Source organism: Pelophylax lessonae, assembly GCF_965119305.1.
Source record: "Pelophylax lessonae genome assembly, chromosome: 5".
In the NCBI taxonomy this organism is placed as follows: domain Eukaryota; kingdom Metazoa; phylum Chordata; class Amphibia; order Anura; family Ranidae; genus Pelophylax; species Pelophylax lessonae.
The window spans coordinates 76,850,095-76,866,191 of NC_138772.1; the positions used below are offsets into that span (position 1 = coordinate 76,850,095).

General features: G+C 47.9%; 1 protein-coding gene across 1 annotated transcript in view; it reads right to left on the minus strand.

Annotated features, from left to right (window-relative positions):
- ARHGAP21 (Rho GTPase activating protein 21) overlaps positions 1-7,902 on the minus strand; it is a 342,461-nt gene extending 334,559 nt beyond the window's left edge. Inside the window, exon 1 of the mRNA XM_082258120.1 lies at positions 7,594-7,902. Within this exon, the coding sequence (XP_082114246.1) occupies positions 7,594-7,671 (78 nt within the window). The 5' untranslated portion in view covers positions 7,672-7,902. The remainder of the gene's footprint in view (positions 1-7,593) is intronic.
- Positions 7,903-16,097: the final 8,195 nt, after the last annotated feature.

The window sequence follows — 16,097 nt, forward strand, 5'->3', positions numbered from 1 at the left end:
CCGACTAAACAGCACTCCCCAAGCAGCCAATCAGCTCAAAGCTTTCAGCAGTATGCTACGGCCAGACCAATGAAAAAACACGCCAGAAAAGTTTAGCTACAATTCTACCAGGTGTGTCATTTTGTTTTGGATGTCCGGGGATCCAGCAAAAAAATAAATAAATAATACCCACCCTGCCCCACTGTGATTGAACAGACTACGTTTGAATTGAATAATACACAGAGGTGGAGAGTTATTAAAACTGGTTCACACAGAAACTGGTACAGCTATGCTAATAACCAATCAGCTTCTAGGTTTTATTGCCAAAGCTTATATGAACAAGCTGATTGGTTACTATCTACAGCTGTACCAGATTCTATGTGCACCAGTTTTAGGTTCCGTTCACATAGGCCCCTTTCACACGGGCGATCCGATCAGATCCGCCTGTCAGTTTTTTAGGCGGATCTGATCGGATCCTCCATGCAGCTCTATGGGGCAGCGGATGTCAGCGGAGACACTTCCGCTGACACCCACTGCCATCCGTGTCCGATCCTGTCCGTGAAATCTGGACGGATGGAAACCCTATTTTTCCATCCGTTCAGTGATCGGATCGGATCAGAGCGGACAGGCGGTCCGCTCTCATCCGATCCCCCATAGAGGGCAGCGGGGGCTGAGATACCTCCCTCTCCGCACTGCAAGCGGAGACGGAGCTGTCATCCGTCGTCTCAGCGGGGATCGCGGATCGATCCCCACTGAACAACACGGATCCGCCTGCGGAGGCGGACCGTGTGAAAGAGGCCTAATTGGTTTCCCAGATCGCGGGCAGAATTGCAGAACTTCTTTTGGGTGACGGGTATCCCGCAATTCTGCTTGCGTGATCTCACCGCGATTCCTCGGGCGTCACTCATGGCCAAAATCGCACCGTGTTTGGGGTGCCATTGCAAGTAGCGGGAATCGCACGGGCATCCTGCGATTTGCAATACGTTGGGGGATCGCAGGCAGAATCTCAGTAGTTCTGCCCACGATCCAGGATGCCAATAAATGAACAGAGCCTCAGTAAATCCCCCCCCCAGAATGTTCAATCTCTGCTTCTTCCCCGAGTGAACTGCAGGCACAGCTGTATCTATGGAATGCTGACAGCAGTAAGGCCTCAGTCACACCAGTGTACTGATCCATATGAAGGGGCCGTCTTCACCCACACAGGATGCAGAAGTGTTCTGTCCATGCAGCCGGATTAAACTGCATCAGATCTGCACAGATCTACACTCCAGGATTCACATGGAGATCCCGCCAACCATCCAGCAATCACTGATTTGAATAGGCCGCCCGCATTTAACACCTTTGCATCCCGGGCGGAGAAAGACGGCCCCTTCGTACAGATAAGTACACCCATGTGATTGAGGCCTTACAAAAAATGTAACAAAGCAGCTGACCAGTCCTTAGATGTGCTGGCTGCATCCTTTATTTTCACCAGGTGATCCTGCCAGTAACCCTTCCTGTCCCACGGTGCCAACACTCACCGCATGCTATCTATGACAGAGCAGTGTTGTCACCCGAGGCCAATCTGGACTGCAAATGTCATCCCCATTACATAGAGGGAAGGGGTTTTGTAGTTCACAGCTGGAAACATTTCTCAGTTCAGGACACTGGATTCTTGGCAGGATCAACTGGTATTTTTTGGTACCAGATAAAAAAAAAAACGAATGCAACCACCAAATCTAAAGCCTGGTAAGCTGAAGTATAGTTTCTGGGTTTGGATACACTTTTATCTGAATTTCTCAGCTGCCTTTGTGCGTATCTGAGATGGTCTCCTATGATCGCAGGAATCGGGACAGGATTGGTTCTGATTGATCCTCTTGACTAAGTGTCCCAGGGGTCTAAAGCATTCAAAGCAGGCCGGTCACCTGAATACTTCAGCTAGGAATAATGGAATAGGACTCTGGTTTTAATTTTGTTGGTTTTCGGAACTGGGGCCATGATATAAGAGGGACGGCCGGGGGCATTCGTATTGTGCTGATGGAGGCCGGCGCAAGACGAACCAAATCAGAAGCATTTGCCAAGAATGTTTTCATTAATCAAGAATGAAAGTCGAAGGTTCAGATTGTAGAATGGACAAAGGGCAGCTCGGCAAAATGTAACTTTTGGGAGACGAGTGTAATAACTAACCTGTGTAAATGAGTAGAGGATTCCCAGGGAATGACCCCCCCCCCCCCCCCCCAGCAGTGTCCAGTCACAGCCATCACCAGAAATAACTCTGCTGCTTTCATCACTCCTTTCACAATGAGACGACAAATATGTGCGACTTGTAATGCAACTTATCTGACTTTAAATTCTCAGGATCAATAATTGCATCAAAAGTCGGACCAAAGTAGTTCAGGAACCTTTTCTGAAGTCTCAGCGACTTCAGTAGTATCAGTAGAAAGGTCTCTCAGACATACATTGAATTTCACATTCTTCTACTTGGGGGCTCACAAGTCTGATCCCAAGTCGCAGAACTGTGAAAGGAGCCTAAGGGCTCATTCACACACGAGTGATCGGTCACGTGTTTCCAGAAGTGCAGCAACAATAAGATTTGCTTTATTTTATGGTACCCAGTGACATCTCAGCAATGTGCTGTCACTTGTCCCACCAAAGTAATACAGGCGCTTCTTTAAGGGGAGATTGAGGTTTTTAGCCAAAAAGACTTCAATGGGAGCGCCTGAAAAACACAGGATACATGCATGCTTTACCCCCCACAGCCACATCTCCCTCCTGACACCAACCATGGGGGGGCACCATTCCTCCCACCGACACCAACCATGGGGGGGCACCATTCCCCCCCACCGACCCCAACCATGGGGGGCACTATTCCTCCCACCGACACCAACCATGGGGGGCACCATTCCTCCCACAGACCCCAACCATGGGGGGCACCATTCCTCCCACCGACACCAACCATGGGGGGCACCATTCCACCCACCGACACCAACCATGGGGGGCACCATTCCTCCCACTGACACCAACCATGGGAGCACCATTCCTCCCACTGACACCAACCATGGGAGCACCATTCCTCCCACTGACACCAACCATGGGGGGGCACCATTCCTCCCACCGACCCCAACCATGGGGGCACCATTCCTCCCACCGACACCAACCATGGGGGGGCACCATTCCCCCCCACCGACACCAACCATGGGGGGGGGCACCATTCCCCCCCACCAACCCCAACCATGGGGGGCACCATTCCTCCCACCGATACCAACCATGGGGGGCCCCATTCCTCCCACCGACCCCAACCATGGGGGGCCCCATTCCTCCCACCGACCCCAACCATGGGGGGCCCCATTCCTCCCACCGACCCCAACCATGGGGGGCCCCATTCCTCCCACCGACCCCAACCATGGGGGGCCCCATTCCTCCCACCGACCCCAACCATGGGGGGCCCCATTCCTCCCACCGACCCCAACCACGGGGGGCACCATTCCTCCCACCGACACCAACCACGGGGGCCCCATTCCTCCCACCGACACCAACCACGGGGGCACCATTCCTCCCACCGACACCAACCACGGGGGCACCATTCCTCCCACTGACTGGCCAAAACTTTGTCCCCAAGCTTCTTTACTGCTACAGATGTAAACAGGCCACCCTCTGTGCAACACGTGGAAACGCCTGCGAATTGTTCAAAGAAAACGAGATTGGGAGAGCGTTGTGTTCCTGCAATGTGAAGTGTGAACAGAGCCTTAAAGTGGGGTGCACACTGAGAAAATCAGAAACATTCTGTATGAGGAACCATTGTTTGATTTTCCTATAGTGTGTACACAACTTTCACCGTCTCATTCAGACTTTCTAAACAAAAATATTTCCAAAAAAGGACAAACTTCAAATTTCTTCTTGTACAATAACAGAATGATTTGTTTAAATGTGTACTTTTTCCGTACTAGTAAAGTCAGAAACGAAAGATTGCGCACAATCCATTCCCAACCAATAAAAATAAAAGCCTTTTCCGCACAACAATTGTCATACAACTACTAGTACCCCCTTTGGTTTCGACTGGACCACCCAATTTTCCTATAGTATGTACCCACTTTTAGGCTCACCATACATGCTGCAATCTGCCCATACAATCAGCCCTAGATCTATCAAATCAATGCAATATGAGGACCTACCTAACTTATCTAACTGATTTGTATCCAATCAGTCAGCTCCGTGCATTAAGCTGGGTGTACACCATTTGGAAAGAATTCATACAAAAATTCTCAGCACTTCTAAATGTCACCAAACTACAACATGCTTTCATTTTCCATCCCACTTCTTCGAATTTTCTCATCACTGCGGTCAAAAACAAACATCAATGTGACCTCACGATCAAAAAAAACTAGCAAATGTTCTTGCAACTAAAAATGTTGAATGGAATTCTATAAGTGTACACCCAGCTTTACATAGAGGATGATAGCTCTAAAGGAATTGTACAGATTGTAAAGTATGTGGCCAGCTTTGGGCTCACCATACAATCAACTCATCATCTACCAAATCTTTGTAATCTGAGGACCAAAACTATGCCACCCCCAAGGTGTATCCCCGAGGACCAAAACTATGCCACCCCCAAGGTGCATCCCTGAGGACCAGAACTATGCCACCAAGGTGCATCCCTGAGGACCAGAACTATCCCACCAAGGTGCATCCCTGAGGACCAGAACTATCCCACCAAGGTGCATCCCTGAGGACCAGAACTATCCCACCAAGGTGCATCCCCGAGGACCAGAACTATCCCACCAAGGTGCATCCCTGAAGACCAGAACTATGCCACCAAGGTGCATCCCTGAGGAGCAGAACTATGCCACCAAGGTGCATCCCTGAGGACCAGAACTATGCCACCAAGGTGCATCCCTGAGGACCAGAACTATGCCACCAAGGTGCATCCCTGAGGACCAGAACTATGCCTTCAAGGTGCATCCCTGAAGACCAGAACTATGCCTTCAAGGTGCATCCCTGAAGACCAGAACTATGCCACCAAGGTGCATCCCTGAGGACCAGAACTATCCCACCAAGGTGTATCCCCGAGGACCAGAACTATCCCACCAAGGTGCATCCCCGAGGAGCAGAACTATCCCGCCAAGGTGCATCCCCGAGGACCAGAACTATCCCGCCAAGGTGCATCCCCGAGGAGCAGAACTATCCCGCCAAGGTGCATCCCCGAGGACCACAACTATCCCACCAAGGTGCATCCCCGAGGAGCAGAACTATCCCACCAAGGTGCATCCCCGAGGAGCAGAACTATCCCACCAAGGTGCATCCCCGAGGACCAGAACTATCCCACCAAGGTGCATCCCTGAGGACCAGAACTATCCCACCAAGGTGTATCCCTGAGGACCTGAACTATCCCACCAAGGTGCATCCCCGAGGACCAGAACTATCCCACCAAGGTGCATCCCTGAGGACCAGAACTATGCCACCAATACGTATTCAGTCAGGCAGCTCATAGTTGTTGGTGGATCTAAGGCAGCCAATACATGGGTCAGTTATTTCATTCAACAAGATTGAAATCCCTCATCTACACATTTGAGGTGGATGGGTTCATCTTCCCGCTGAGCTATTGTATTCTAACAGACTTCCCCACCATTAGAATCCACTAATCAGCGCTGCCAGCTATAGCTGATCAATTGAGAAAAACCCAACAGGCTGGTTGCAGATAGACTTCTGTACCTAGGTGCTCACATATGGATCAGCATGTGCAGGTCCCTCCTGAACCGGACAAGTATGGATTACGGACAACCAATAGGAATTGTGCGCAGAATTGCAGCAAAAAGAGCAACGCGCTTATGGTGACATTTTTTCTTAACCCCTTTCAACAGTCGCAACCCGGTCCTTTAAGTGTCTGTTCACATCACATGAAGTGCGTTTATTTCTGTATAAAAAAAACCACATGGAAAGTAGGAGATATGGGTTCCAATGGAACAGTCCACACCAGTTCAGTGTGTTCCAGTGCTTTCCAGTTCCAGAAAAAAAAAAGAAAAAGTACAACACGTTGCTTTTTCCCTGCACAGAACTGTACTGGAAAGTAGTAAAAAGCATCAAAAATGTACCGGACCCGAGCACAATAAAATAAAATAAAAACATCTGGAATGCATCCAGAAACGTATCAAAAACACGCATGCAGAAAGGGAATGGATGTGCAGGACATTTTTATGGTGTGAATGGGCACTAAGGACTGGGATCACACCATAAAGGACTGGCATCACACCATAGAGGACTGGGATCCCACCATAGAGGACTGGGATCCCACCATAGAGGACTGGGATCACACCATAGAGGACTGGGATCACACCATAGAGGACTGGGATCACACCATAGAGGACTGGGATCACACCATAGAGGACTGGGATCACACCATAGAGGACTGGGATCACACCATAGAGGACTGGGATCACACCATAGAGGACTGGGATCACACCATAGAGGACTGGGATCCCACCATACAAATGCACTCCAGATCCGTTCCAGATGCATTCCTGCATGCACGTTTTTGATGCGTTCCCAGATCTTTGTGTTCTTTTCCCCCCCATGTACTGGGGTCCTGTGCCTTTTTGATGTATTCCAGTGCGTTTTTGAAGCATTTTACCACGTTCCAGTACAGTCCAGTGCCAGAAAAATGCACCACGTTCTACTTTTTTTTTTTACTGGTGTGAACTATGCCATTGGAATCCATAGAACATACTTTCCATGCTTTTTGATGTAGAAAAACACGCACTGGGCTGCCTGTGGTGTGAACCGGCCCCAAGAGCTTTGAACCCCTGGGAGGTGGGCATTTGGATCGTGTGACGCTGTGATTGGCTGTCACATGAACAGAAAGCTACCCATAGCAAATATGCATCAGGGGCATTCCAGTGCCCGCCGGTACAGAGCGCACGCTCTCAGCACAATAAAGCGGTTACACAGGGCACATACATGTACCATCCGCGGGAAGAGGTTACCCGTACCCCAGACATGGCACAATTGTCAAGCAGAAGACCGCTCCCAGCTCAGGCCTGGCATTGGGTACTCCAGCTTCCTTGGCACAGCAATCACGCAGTGGGCGGACCATTCCAGTGACAGACCCCCATAACACCTGTACAGGACCCTAAACATGGGGAGAAGCCTGTTCCCATCGCACGGTGTGAATGAGGCCTACCGATTGTATGGTACAGAGCAGATCTAGGCTCCCCATACACAATACAATCACCTTGACATCTGTCCAACCAATTTGTGTCCAATCAGATGTAAAAGGAGATTGTACAATCAGATTGCACTGTGTGTGGTGAGAGAGATGTGGACTATTCACAGCACAACACATAAATGGATGAGGCTCCCTGGGATTGGTCCACTACCAGCACGTTGCCGTAAAGGAGCGCGGCGTCCATTGGTCTGTCCAGGAACATTCCGTACACACAGGTGCATTCCACACACACAGCATTCCCTCCATCACCCAGGATGGTTACCATGGATACTTCATGAGCCTGTGCCAGCACCTCCCTACAGGCCACCTGTGGAACTACAGCTCCCAGCACCCCCCTCTGGCGGCCAGGCGCGGAACTCTCCCGGCAGGTAGTAGTAGTAGTAGTAAGTGTAATCCAGGGACAGCTTTCCTCTCACCTCGCCAGTCGGGCTGCTGGGCGGCTGCCTCTTCCTCTTGCCGTCCCCCTCAGGTGGAGTAGTCCGGCGGCTCGCCATGATTCCCTGCTGTGCCGATTACAAAGGAGAAGCGGAGGAGTCCACATTGGTGGAGGGGAGCGGCGGGGACATGTGTGGTGGAGGAGGAGGGCGCTCTCTCTCTCTCACCGGGACTCGGTGGTGCCGCCGCTGCTCAGGATGAGAAGGCGCTGCGGAGCCGCACACAGAGCGCACATCGCGTCCCTCGTTCCCCCGTGCACTGACTCTCACTGCCACAGGCGCTCGGCGAACGGGAGGGGGCGTGCCGGTGCTGCTCCAATCACCGGGCGACTTCAGGGAAAACCAGACCGCCCATTGGTCTAACCCTCTAAGCGCCGGACTGTAGAGTGGGCGGGACAGAGGAGTGGCTTTGGTAGTTCTTGTTATTCCAGCAGCTCAAAAGACGAGGAAGGGGCGTGGTGATAGGTGACGGTAGGGAGCCGCCTATAAAAGCATGGAGCGGTCCGCTGGCGGGCGGGAGACATATGGAGAGTAGCGAGGAATCCACAGAACTCGGGGAGGAGAGATTTCTATAGTTGTGGACAGGGGCGTAACTACAGGGGTTGCGATTGCAACCGGGCCCAATGCTCCAGGGGGCCCGGCATTGGATAGGAGGGGAGGCGGGGGCAGCATGTAGAGAAATAGCTGTCCTCCTTTTTCCTCCTGTAGCTGCAGAAAGAAAATGGAGGAGATTGGTTCCTCTGTATGCTGCCCCCGCCGCTCCTCCTATCCAGTTCACTTGTGTTCTGCTGTCTCTGGGCCCCTGTGTGCTCCCCTGGTCCCCCCCCCCCCCACTGTGATCCCTCCCCTTTCCTGCCGGCTGCTGCAGGGGATGTGTAACAATAGAGAACCAGGAAGGGGTCGGTAAATATGTAATTTACCAGCTCCTTGCTTCTCTAAATGGACAGAGTCATAGTCAGTGACATTGTAAAAAAATAAAATAAAATTATAAAAAAATAATACAATTAAAATACCAAAAAATAAAAACTACTGACACCAGTGGGTGAACTTCCAGGATCGCAAAGGTCACACTTGCAACCGGCCCTGGCATTCCACCACCGTGGGGAGGCCCCAAGATGGCAGGAAGGGGGCCCACTGCAAAACTTGTGAAAGGGACCCGCTGTGGGACCGCAATAAAGGGCCCCGCAAGCGGAGTAAAGGGCCCCAGGATCAGTGGGAAGAGCCCCGGGCTTGAAGGGAAGTGCCCCGACCAGGGGTCCGGGGGGGCCCTTCATGGTTTCTTGCACCGGGGCCCTGAAGGTTCTAGTTACGCCTCTGGTTGTGGAGGTGGCTTGTAGCCCCTGTTAGGTTTTGTTGCTGTCTGTGTCCCCATTAGGGAGATTTACCCTCTCTATTAGTCTTGGTGGCCCATTAGCCACATGCCGACCAGACCTTTTCTGGAACGTTTTCTTTACAATATTTAATTGGTATTTTTTGCTAGAAAATTACTTAGAACCCCTAAAAAAATATATCTTTTAAAGTGGAAGTAAACCCTCCTCTGACACTTGTACCTGTAGGTGATCCTATGATAAGGCCAGACTTGTATAAAGTATTCAAAATTTCTACTTGAGTAAAAGTACAAGTGCTCGATCAAAAAGTGACTTAAGTAGAAGTGGAAGTGCTCGCAGAAAAAGTGACTTAAGTAGAAGTGGAAGTGCTCGCAGAAAAAGTTACTTAAGTAGAAGTACTAAAGTATTCAACATTTTTTTTACTTAAGTATTGCAAGTAGTTTTTTCAAAAAATTTGCTACTTAAGTACTAAAAGTAAAAAGTACCAGTAGTTTTGAAAAAAAATTTCTACTCAAGTACTGAAAGTAGAAGTACAAGTACTGTGTTATGTAGTTATTAAAGAAAGAAGTCAAAAGTTTGAACATCATATTGTTTTTTATTATTTCAAATGATTTATTCAAATGATTAACCTAAAGGACAATCACAATTCCTTAGGCTGTAACTTTTTGTAAACAAAAAACAGATAAAGTATGTCCCTCCCTTCCCCTTTTAAAGCATCCACCTTTTAACCGGTTGCCGACCGCCGCACGACTATATACTGCGGCGGTCAGCCCCGGCCAGGCAGAGTGACGTATCGGTACGTCACTCGCCTGTCACTGACTTGCGAGCCTATAGCGGGCGGGCGCGCGCCCGCCGCGGCTCGTTCACAGGCAAGTCAGTGCGTGTGACCGGCGGACTCGATGTCCGCCGGCCACACTACGATCGCTCCTGTGAAGGGAGAAAGACAGAGCAGCTTGTGTAAACAAGCTGCCTGTCAGTTCTCCCTGTGTAAAAGTGAAGATCTGACCGTTCTACTATGTAGAACGGTTGATCTTTGCTTTTACACCAATAGGAATGTCCCTACACAGTAGAAAGCACGCCCCTAGGACACACTTAACCCCTCCCTGTCCAATAAAGTTAACCCCTTCCCTGCCAGTGTCATTTTTGCAGTAACAGTGCATATGTATAGCACTGATTACTGCAGTAATGTCACTGGTAACCCCAAAAGTGTCAAAAATGTCAGTCAAGGGTCCGATCTGTCCGCCGCAATGTCGCAGTACCGAAAAAAAAATCGCAGATCGCCGCCATTATGCGTTAAAAAAAAAACACCAAAAATGACAAAAATCTTTCTCTTTGTTAGTAAACGCGATAACTTTTGCGCAAACCAATCAAAATACGCTTTTTGCGATTTTTTTTACCAAACATAGGTAGCATAAAACAAATTGGCCGAAAAATGTTAAAAAATTTTGATTTTTACTTTTTTTTTTGGGGAATTTCATATAAAAAAATGTGAAAAATATTGTTATTTTTGCAAAATTTACGCTCTTTTTTTGTTTATAGCGCGTGATCAAAAAATCGCACAGGTGATCAAATACCACCAAAAGAAAGCTCTGTTTGTGGGAAAAAAAGGACGTCAAATTCGTTTAGGTACAGCGTCGCACGACCGCGCAATTGTCCGTTAAAGTCACGCAGTAAAAAATCGCAAAAAAACCCCTGGTCCTTTAGCAGCCAAATCCTCCGGGGCTTAAGTGGTTAAAGCCAGGGGTGGTCTCCTTCCTGAGCTTCCTCACTCTCACAGCCAGGCAGATCACTTGAAGTTGAAGGGCCAGGGGTGGAAGGTGGTGTTTTTGGTTCGTCCATCTTTTCAGCTGATCAAAAGGCAGAACAGGAGCATGCGCAGTCTTCTTAATCGCGGTTTGATTTGATTTGCTCAATTGATGATGATGTGCCAGGCCAGCTTCATCAAACCTACAACGCTTAAAGTGAAAAATGCATCAAAAACTACTAACAAAGTGGCTGTGCTAAAAATGCTAATAAAGTGCCTGCAATTATATATATATATATATATATATTCTTCCTGTATTCAAAATCATCGCCCACAGTATCAAAAATAAAGTGACATGTCTGTGCTAAATGCAGTGCAAATTATTCCCACAATGTAAATTTAATTCATGTAAAATATACATGACAATACCACAATAAAATAAGTTGTGATTGTGAATAAGTTAGGTGCAAGTTTAAGTGTGTAAACTAAACTTTATAATGAAAAGTCCATAACTGAATTCCAGTGTGCAATCTAAGAAGTGCTGTCACTTGCTGTCAGATGCTTCCACCTTTCTTCTGTGATCTGCTCAAGTAAAGTGGTGGACTGGATAGCCTCTCTCTCTGCCTCTCACCTTAGTAGCACTGGCACTGCACTGGTTCAAAAAGCTGTCTATATTATTTTCATTATAAGACCTTGTCAGAACATGCTTCCACCACCTGTCCTTCACACTAGTAGTGCTCATTTGCTTTGCTCAAGTCAAGTGCCAGTGGCCACTGCAGTGCAGGCACAGCCGCACAGGCAGAGGCAGGCCGCAGGAAGCACAGGCACCACCACAACACAACACTTATGGTCCATGGACCATGGATGGTCGGATAATCATCATAGCCGTCAGTCTCACTCTTCTTGGTTCAAAAAAGCCACCCATGACCCGTGTGTATATAATATATTAACCGGTTGCCGACCGCCGCACGACTATATACTGCGGCGGTCAGCCCCGGCCAGGCAGAGTGACGTATCGGTACGTCACTCGCCTGTCACTGACTTGCGAGCCTATCGCGGGCGGGCGCGCGCCCGCCGAGGCGCGCGCCCGCCGCGGCTCGTTCACAGGCAAGTCAGTGCGTGTGACCAGCGGACTCGATGTCCGCCGGCCACACTACGATCGCTCCTGTGAAGGGAGAAAGACAGAGCAGCTTGTGTAAACAAGCTGCCTGTCAGTTCTCCCTGTGTAAAAGTGAAGATCTGACCGTTCTACTATGTAGAACGGTTGATCTTTGCTTTTACACCAATAGCCATGTCCCTACACAGTAGAAAGCACGCCCCTAGGACACACTTAACCCCTCCCTGTCCAATAAAGTTAACCCCTTCCCTGCCAGTGTCATTTTTGCAGTAACAGTGCATATGTATAGCACTGATTACTGCAGTAATGTCACTGGTAACCCCAAAAGTGTCAAAAATGTCAGTCAAGGGTCCGATCTGTCCGCCGCAATGTCGCAGTACCGAAAAAAAAATCGCAGATCGCCGCCATTATGCGTTAAAAAAAAAAACACCAAAAATGACAAAAATCTTTCTCTTTGTTAGTAAACGCGATAACTTTTGCGCAAACCAATCAAAATACGCTTTTTGCGATTTTTTTTACCAAACATAGGTAGCATAAAACAAATTGGCCGAAAAATGTTAAAAAATTTTGATTTTTACTTTTTTTTTTGGGGAATTTCATATAAAAAAATGTGAAAAATATTGTTATTTTTGCAAAATTTACGCTCTTTTTTTGTTTATAGCGCGTGATCAAAAAATCGCACAGGTGATCAAATACCACCAAAAGAAAGCTCTGTTTGTGGGAAAAAAAGGACGTCAAATTCGTTTAGGTACAGCGTCGCACGACCGCGCAATTGTCCGTTAAAGTCACGCAGTAAAAAATCGCAAAAAAACCCCTGGTCCTTTAGCAGCCAAATCCTCCGGGGCTTAAGTGGTTAAAGCCAGGGGTGGTCTCCTTCCTGAGCTTCCTCACTCTCACAGCCAGGCAGATCACTTGAAGTTGAAGGGCCAGGGGTGGAAGGTGGTGTTTTTGGTTCGTCCATCTTTTCAGCTGATCAAAAGGCAGAACAGGAGCATGCGCAGTCTTCTTAATCGCGGTTTGATTTGATTTGCTCAATTGATGATGATGTGCCAGGCCAGCTTCATCAAACCTACAACGCTTAAAGTGAAAAATGCATCAAAAACTACTAACAAAGTGGCTGTGCTAAAAATGCTAATAAAGTGCCTGCAATTATATATATATATATATATATATTCTTCCTGTATTCAAAATCATCGCCCACAGTATCAAAAATAAAGTGACATGTCTGTGCTAAATGCAGTGCAAATTATTCCCACAATGTAAATTTAATTCATGTAAAATATACATGACAATACCACAATAAAATAAGTTGTGATTGTGAATAAGTTAGGTGCAAGTTTAAGTGTGTAAACTAAACTTTATAATGAAAAGTCCATAACTGAATTCCAGTGTGCAATCTAAGAAGTGCTGTCACTTGCTGTCAGATGCTTCCACCTTTCTTCTGTGATCTGCTCAAGTAAAGTGGTGGACTGGATAGCCTCTCTCTCTGCCTCTCACCTTAGTAGCACTGGCACTGCACTGGTTCAAAAAGCTGTCTATATTATTTTCATTATAAGACCTTGTCAGAACATGCTTCCACCACCTGTCCTTCACACTAGTAGTGCTCATTTGCTTTGCTCAAGTCAAGTGCCAGTGGCCACTGCAGTGCAGGCACAGCCGCACAGGCAGAGGCAGGCCGCAGGAAGCACAGGCACCACCACAACACAACACTTATGGTCCATGGACCATGGATGGTCGGATAATCATCATAGCCGTCAGTCTCACTCTTCTTGGTTCAAAAAAGCCACCCATGACCCGTGTGTATATAATATATTAACCGGTTGCCGACCGCCGCACGACTATATACTGCGGCGGTCAGCCCCGGCCAGGCAGAGTGACGTATCGGTACGTCACTCGCCTGTCACTGACTTGCGAGCCTATCGCGGGCGGGCGCGCGCCCGCCGAGGCGCGCGCCCGCCGCGGCTCGTTCACAGGCAAGTCAGTGCGTGTGACCAGCGGACTCGATGTCCGCCGGCCACACTACGATCGCTCCTGTGAAGGGAGAAAGACAGAGCAGCTTGTGTAAACAAGCTGCCTGTCAGTTCTCCCTGTGTAAAAGTGAAGATCTGACCGTTCTACTATGTAGAACGGTTGATCTTTGCTTTTACACCAATAGCCATGTCCCTACACAGTAGAAAGCACGCCCCTAGGACACACTTAACCCCTCCCTGTCCAATAAAGTTAACCCCTTCCCTGCCAGTGTCATTTTTGCAGTAACAGTGCATATGTATAGCACTGATTACTGCAGTAATGTCACTGGTAACCCCAAAAGTGTCAAAAATGTCAGTCAAGGGTCCGATCTGTCCGCCGCAATGTCGCAGTACCGAAAAAAAAATCGCAGATCGCCGCCATTATGCGTTAAAAAAAAAAACACCAAAAATGACAAAAATCTTTCTCTTTGTTAGTAAACGCGATAACTTTTGCGCAAACCAATCAAAATACGCTTTTTGCGATTTTTTTTACCAAACATAGGTAGCATAAAACAAATTGGCCGAAAAATGTTAAAAAATTTTGATTTTTACTTTTTTTTTTGGGGAATTTCATATAAAAAAATGTGAAAAATATTGTTATTTTTGCAAAATTTACGCTCTTTTTTTGTTTATAGCGCGTGATCAAAAAATCGCACAGGTGATCAAATACCACCAAAAGAAAGCTCTGTTTGTGGGAAAAAAAGGACGTCAAATTCGTTTAGGTACAGCGTCGCACGACCGCGCAATTGTCCGTTAAAGTCACGCAGTAAAAAATCGCAAAAAAACCCCTGATCCTTTAGCAGCCAAATCCTCCGGGGCTTAAGTGGTTAAAGCCAGGGGTGGTCTCCTTCCTGAGCTTCCTCACTCTCACAGCCAGGCAGATCACTTGAAGTTGAAGGGCCAGGGGTGGAAGGTGGTGTTTTTGGTTCGTCCATCTTTTCAGCTGATCAAAAGGCAGAACAGGAGCATGCGCAGTCTTCTTAATCGCGGTTTGATTTGATTTGCTCAATTGATGATGATGTGCCAGGCCAGCTTCATCAAACCTACAACGCTTAAAGTGAAAAATGCATCAAAAACTACTAACAAAGTGGCTGTGCTAAAAATGCTAATAAAGTGCCTGCAATTATATATATATATATATATATATTCTTCCTGTATTCAAAATCATCGCCCACAGTATCAAAAATAAAGTGACATGTCTGTGCTAAATGCAGTGCAAATTATTCCCACAATGTAAATTTAATTCATGTAAAATATACATGACAATACCACAATAAAATAAGTTGTGATTGTGAATAAGTTAGGTGCAAGTTTAAGTGTGTAAACTAAACTTTATAATGAAAAGTCCATAACTGAATTCCAGTGTGCAATCTAAGAAGTGCTGTCACTTGCTGTCAGATGCTTCCACCTTTCTTCTGTGATCTGCTCAAGTAAAGTGGTGGACTGGATAGCCTCTCTCTCTGCCTCTCACCTTAGTAGCACTGGCACTGCACTGGTTCAAAAAGCTGTCTATATTATTTTCATTATAAGACCTTGTCAGAACATGCTTCCACCACCTGTCCTTCACACTAGTAGTGCTCATTTGCTTTGCTCAAGTCAAGTGCCAGTGGCCACTGCAGTGCAGGCACAGCCGCACAGGCAGAGGCAGGCCGCAGGAAGCACAGGCACCACCACAACACAACACTTATGGTCCATGGACCATGGATGGTCGGATAATCATCATAGCCGTCAGTCTCACTCTTCTTGGTTCAAAAAAGCCACCCATGACCCGTGTGTATATAATATATTAACCGGTTGCCGACCGCCGCACGACTATATACTGCGGCGGTCAGCCCCGGCCAGGCAGAGTGACGTATCGGTACGTCACTCGCCTGTCACTGACTTGCGAGCCTATCGCGGGCGGGCGCGCGCCCGCCGAGGCGCGCGCCCGCCGCGGCTCGTTCACAGGCAAGTCAGTGCGTGTGACCAGCGGACTCGATGTCCGCCGGCCACACTACGATCGCTCCTGTGAAGGGAGAAAGACAGAGCAGCTTGTGTAAACAAGCTGCCTGTCAGTTCTCCCTGTGTAAAAGTGAAGATCTGACCGTTCTACTATGTAGAACGGTTGATCTTTGCTTTTACACCAATAGCCATGTCCCTACACAGTAGAAAGCACGCCCCTAGGACACACTTAACCCCTCCCTGTCCAATAAAGTTAACCCCTTCCCTGCCAGTGTCATTTTTGCAGTAACAGTGCATATGTATAGCACTGATTACTGCAGTAATGTCACTGGTAACCCCAAAAGTGT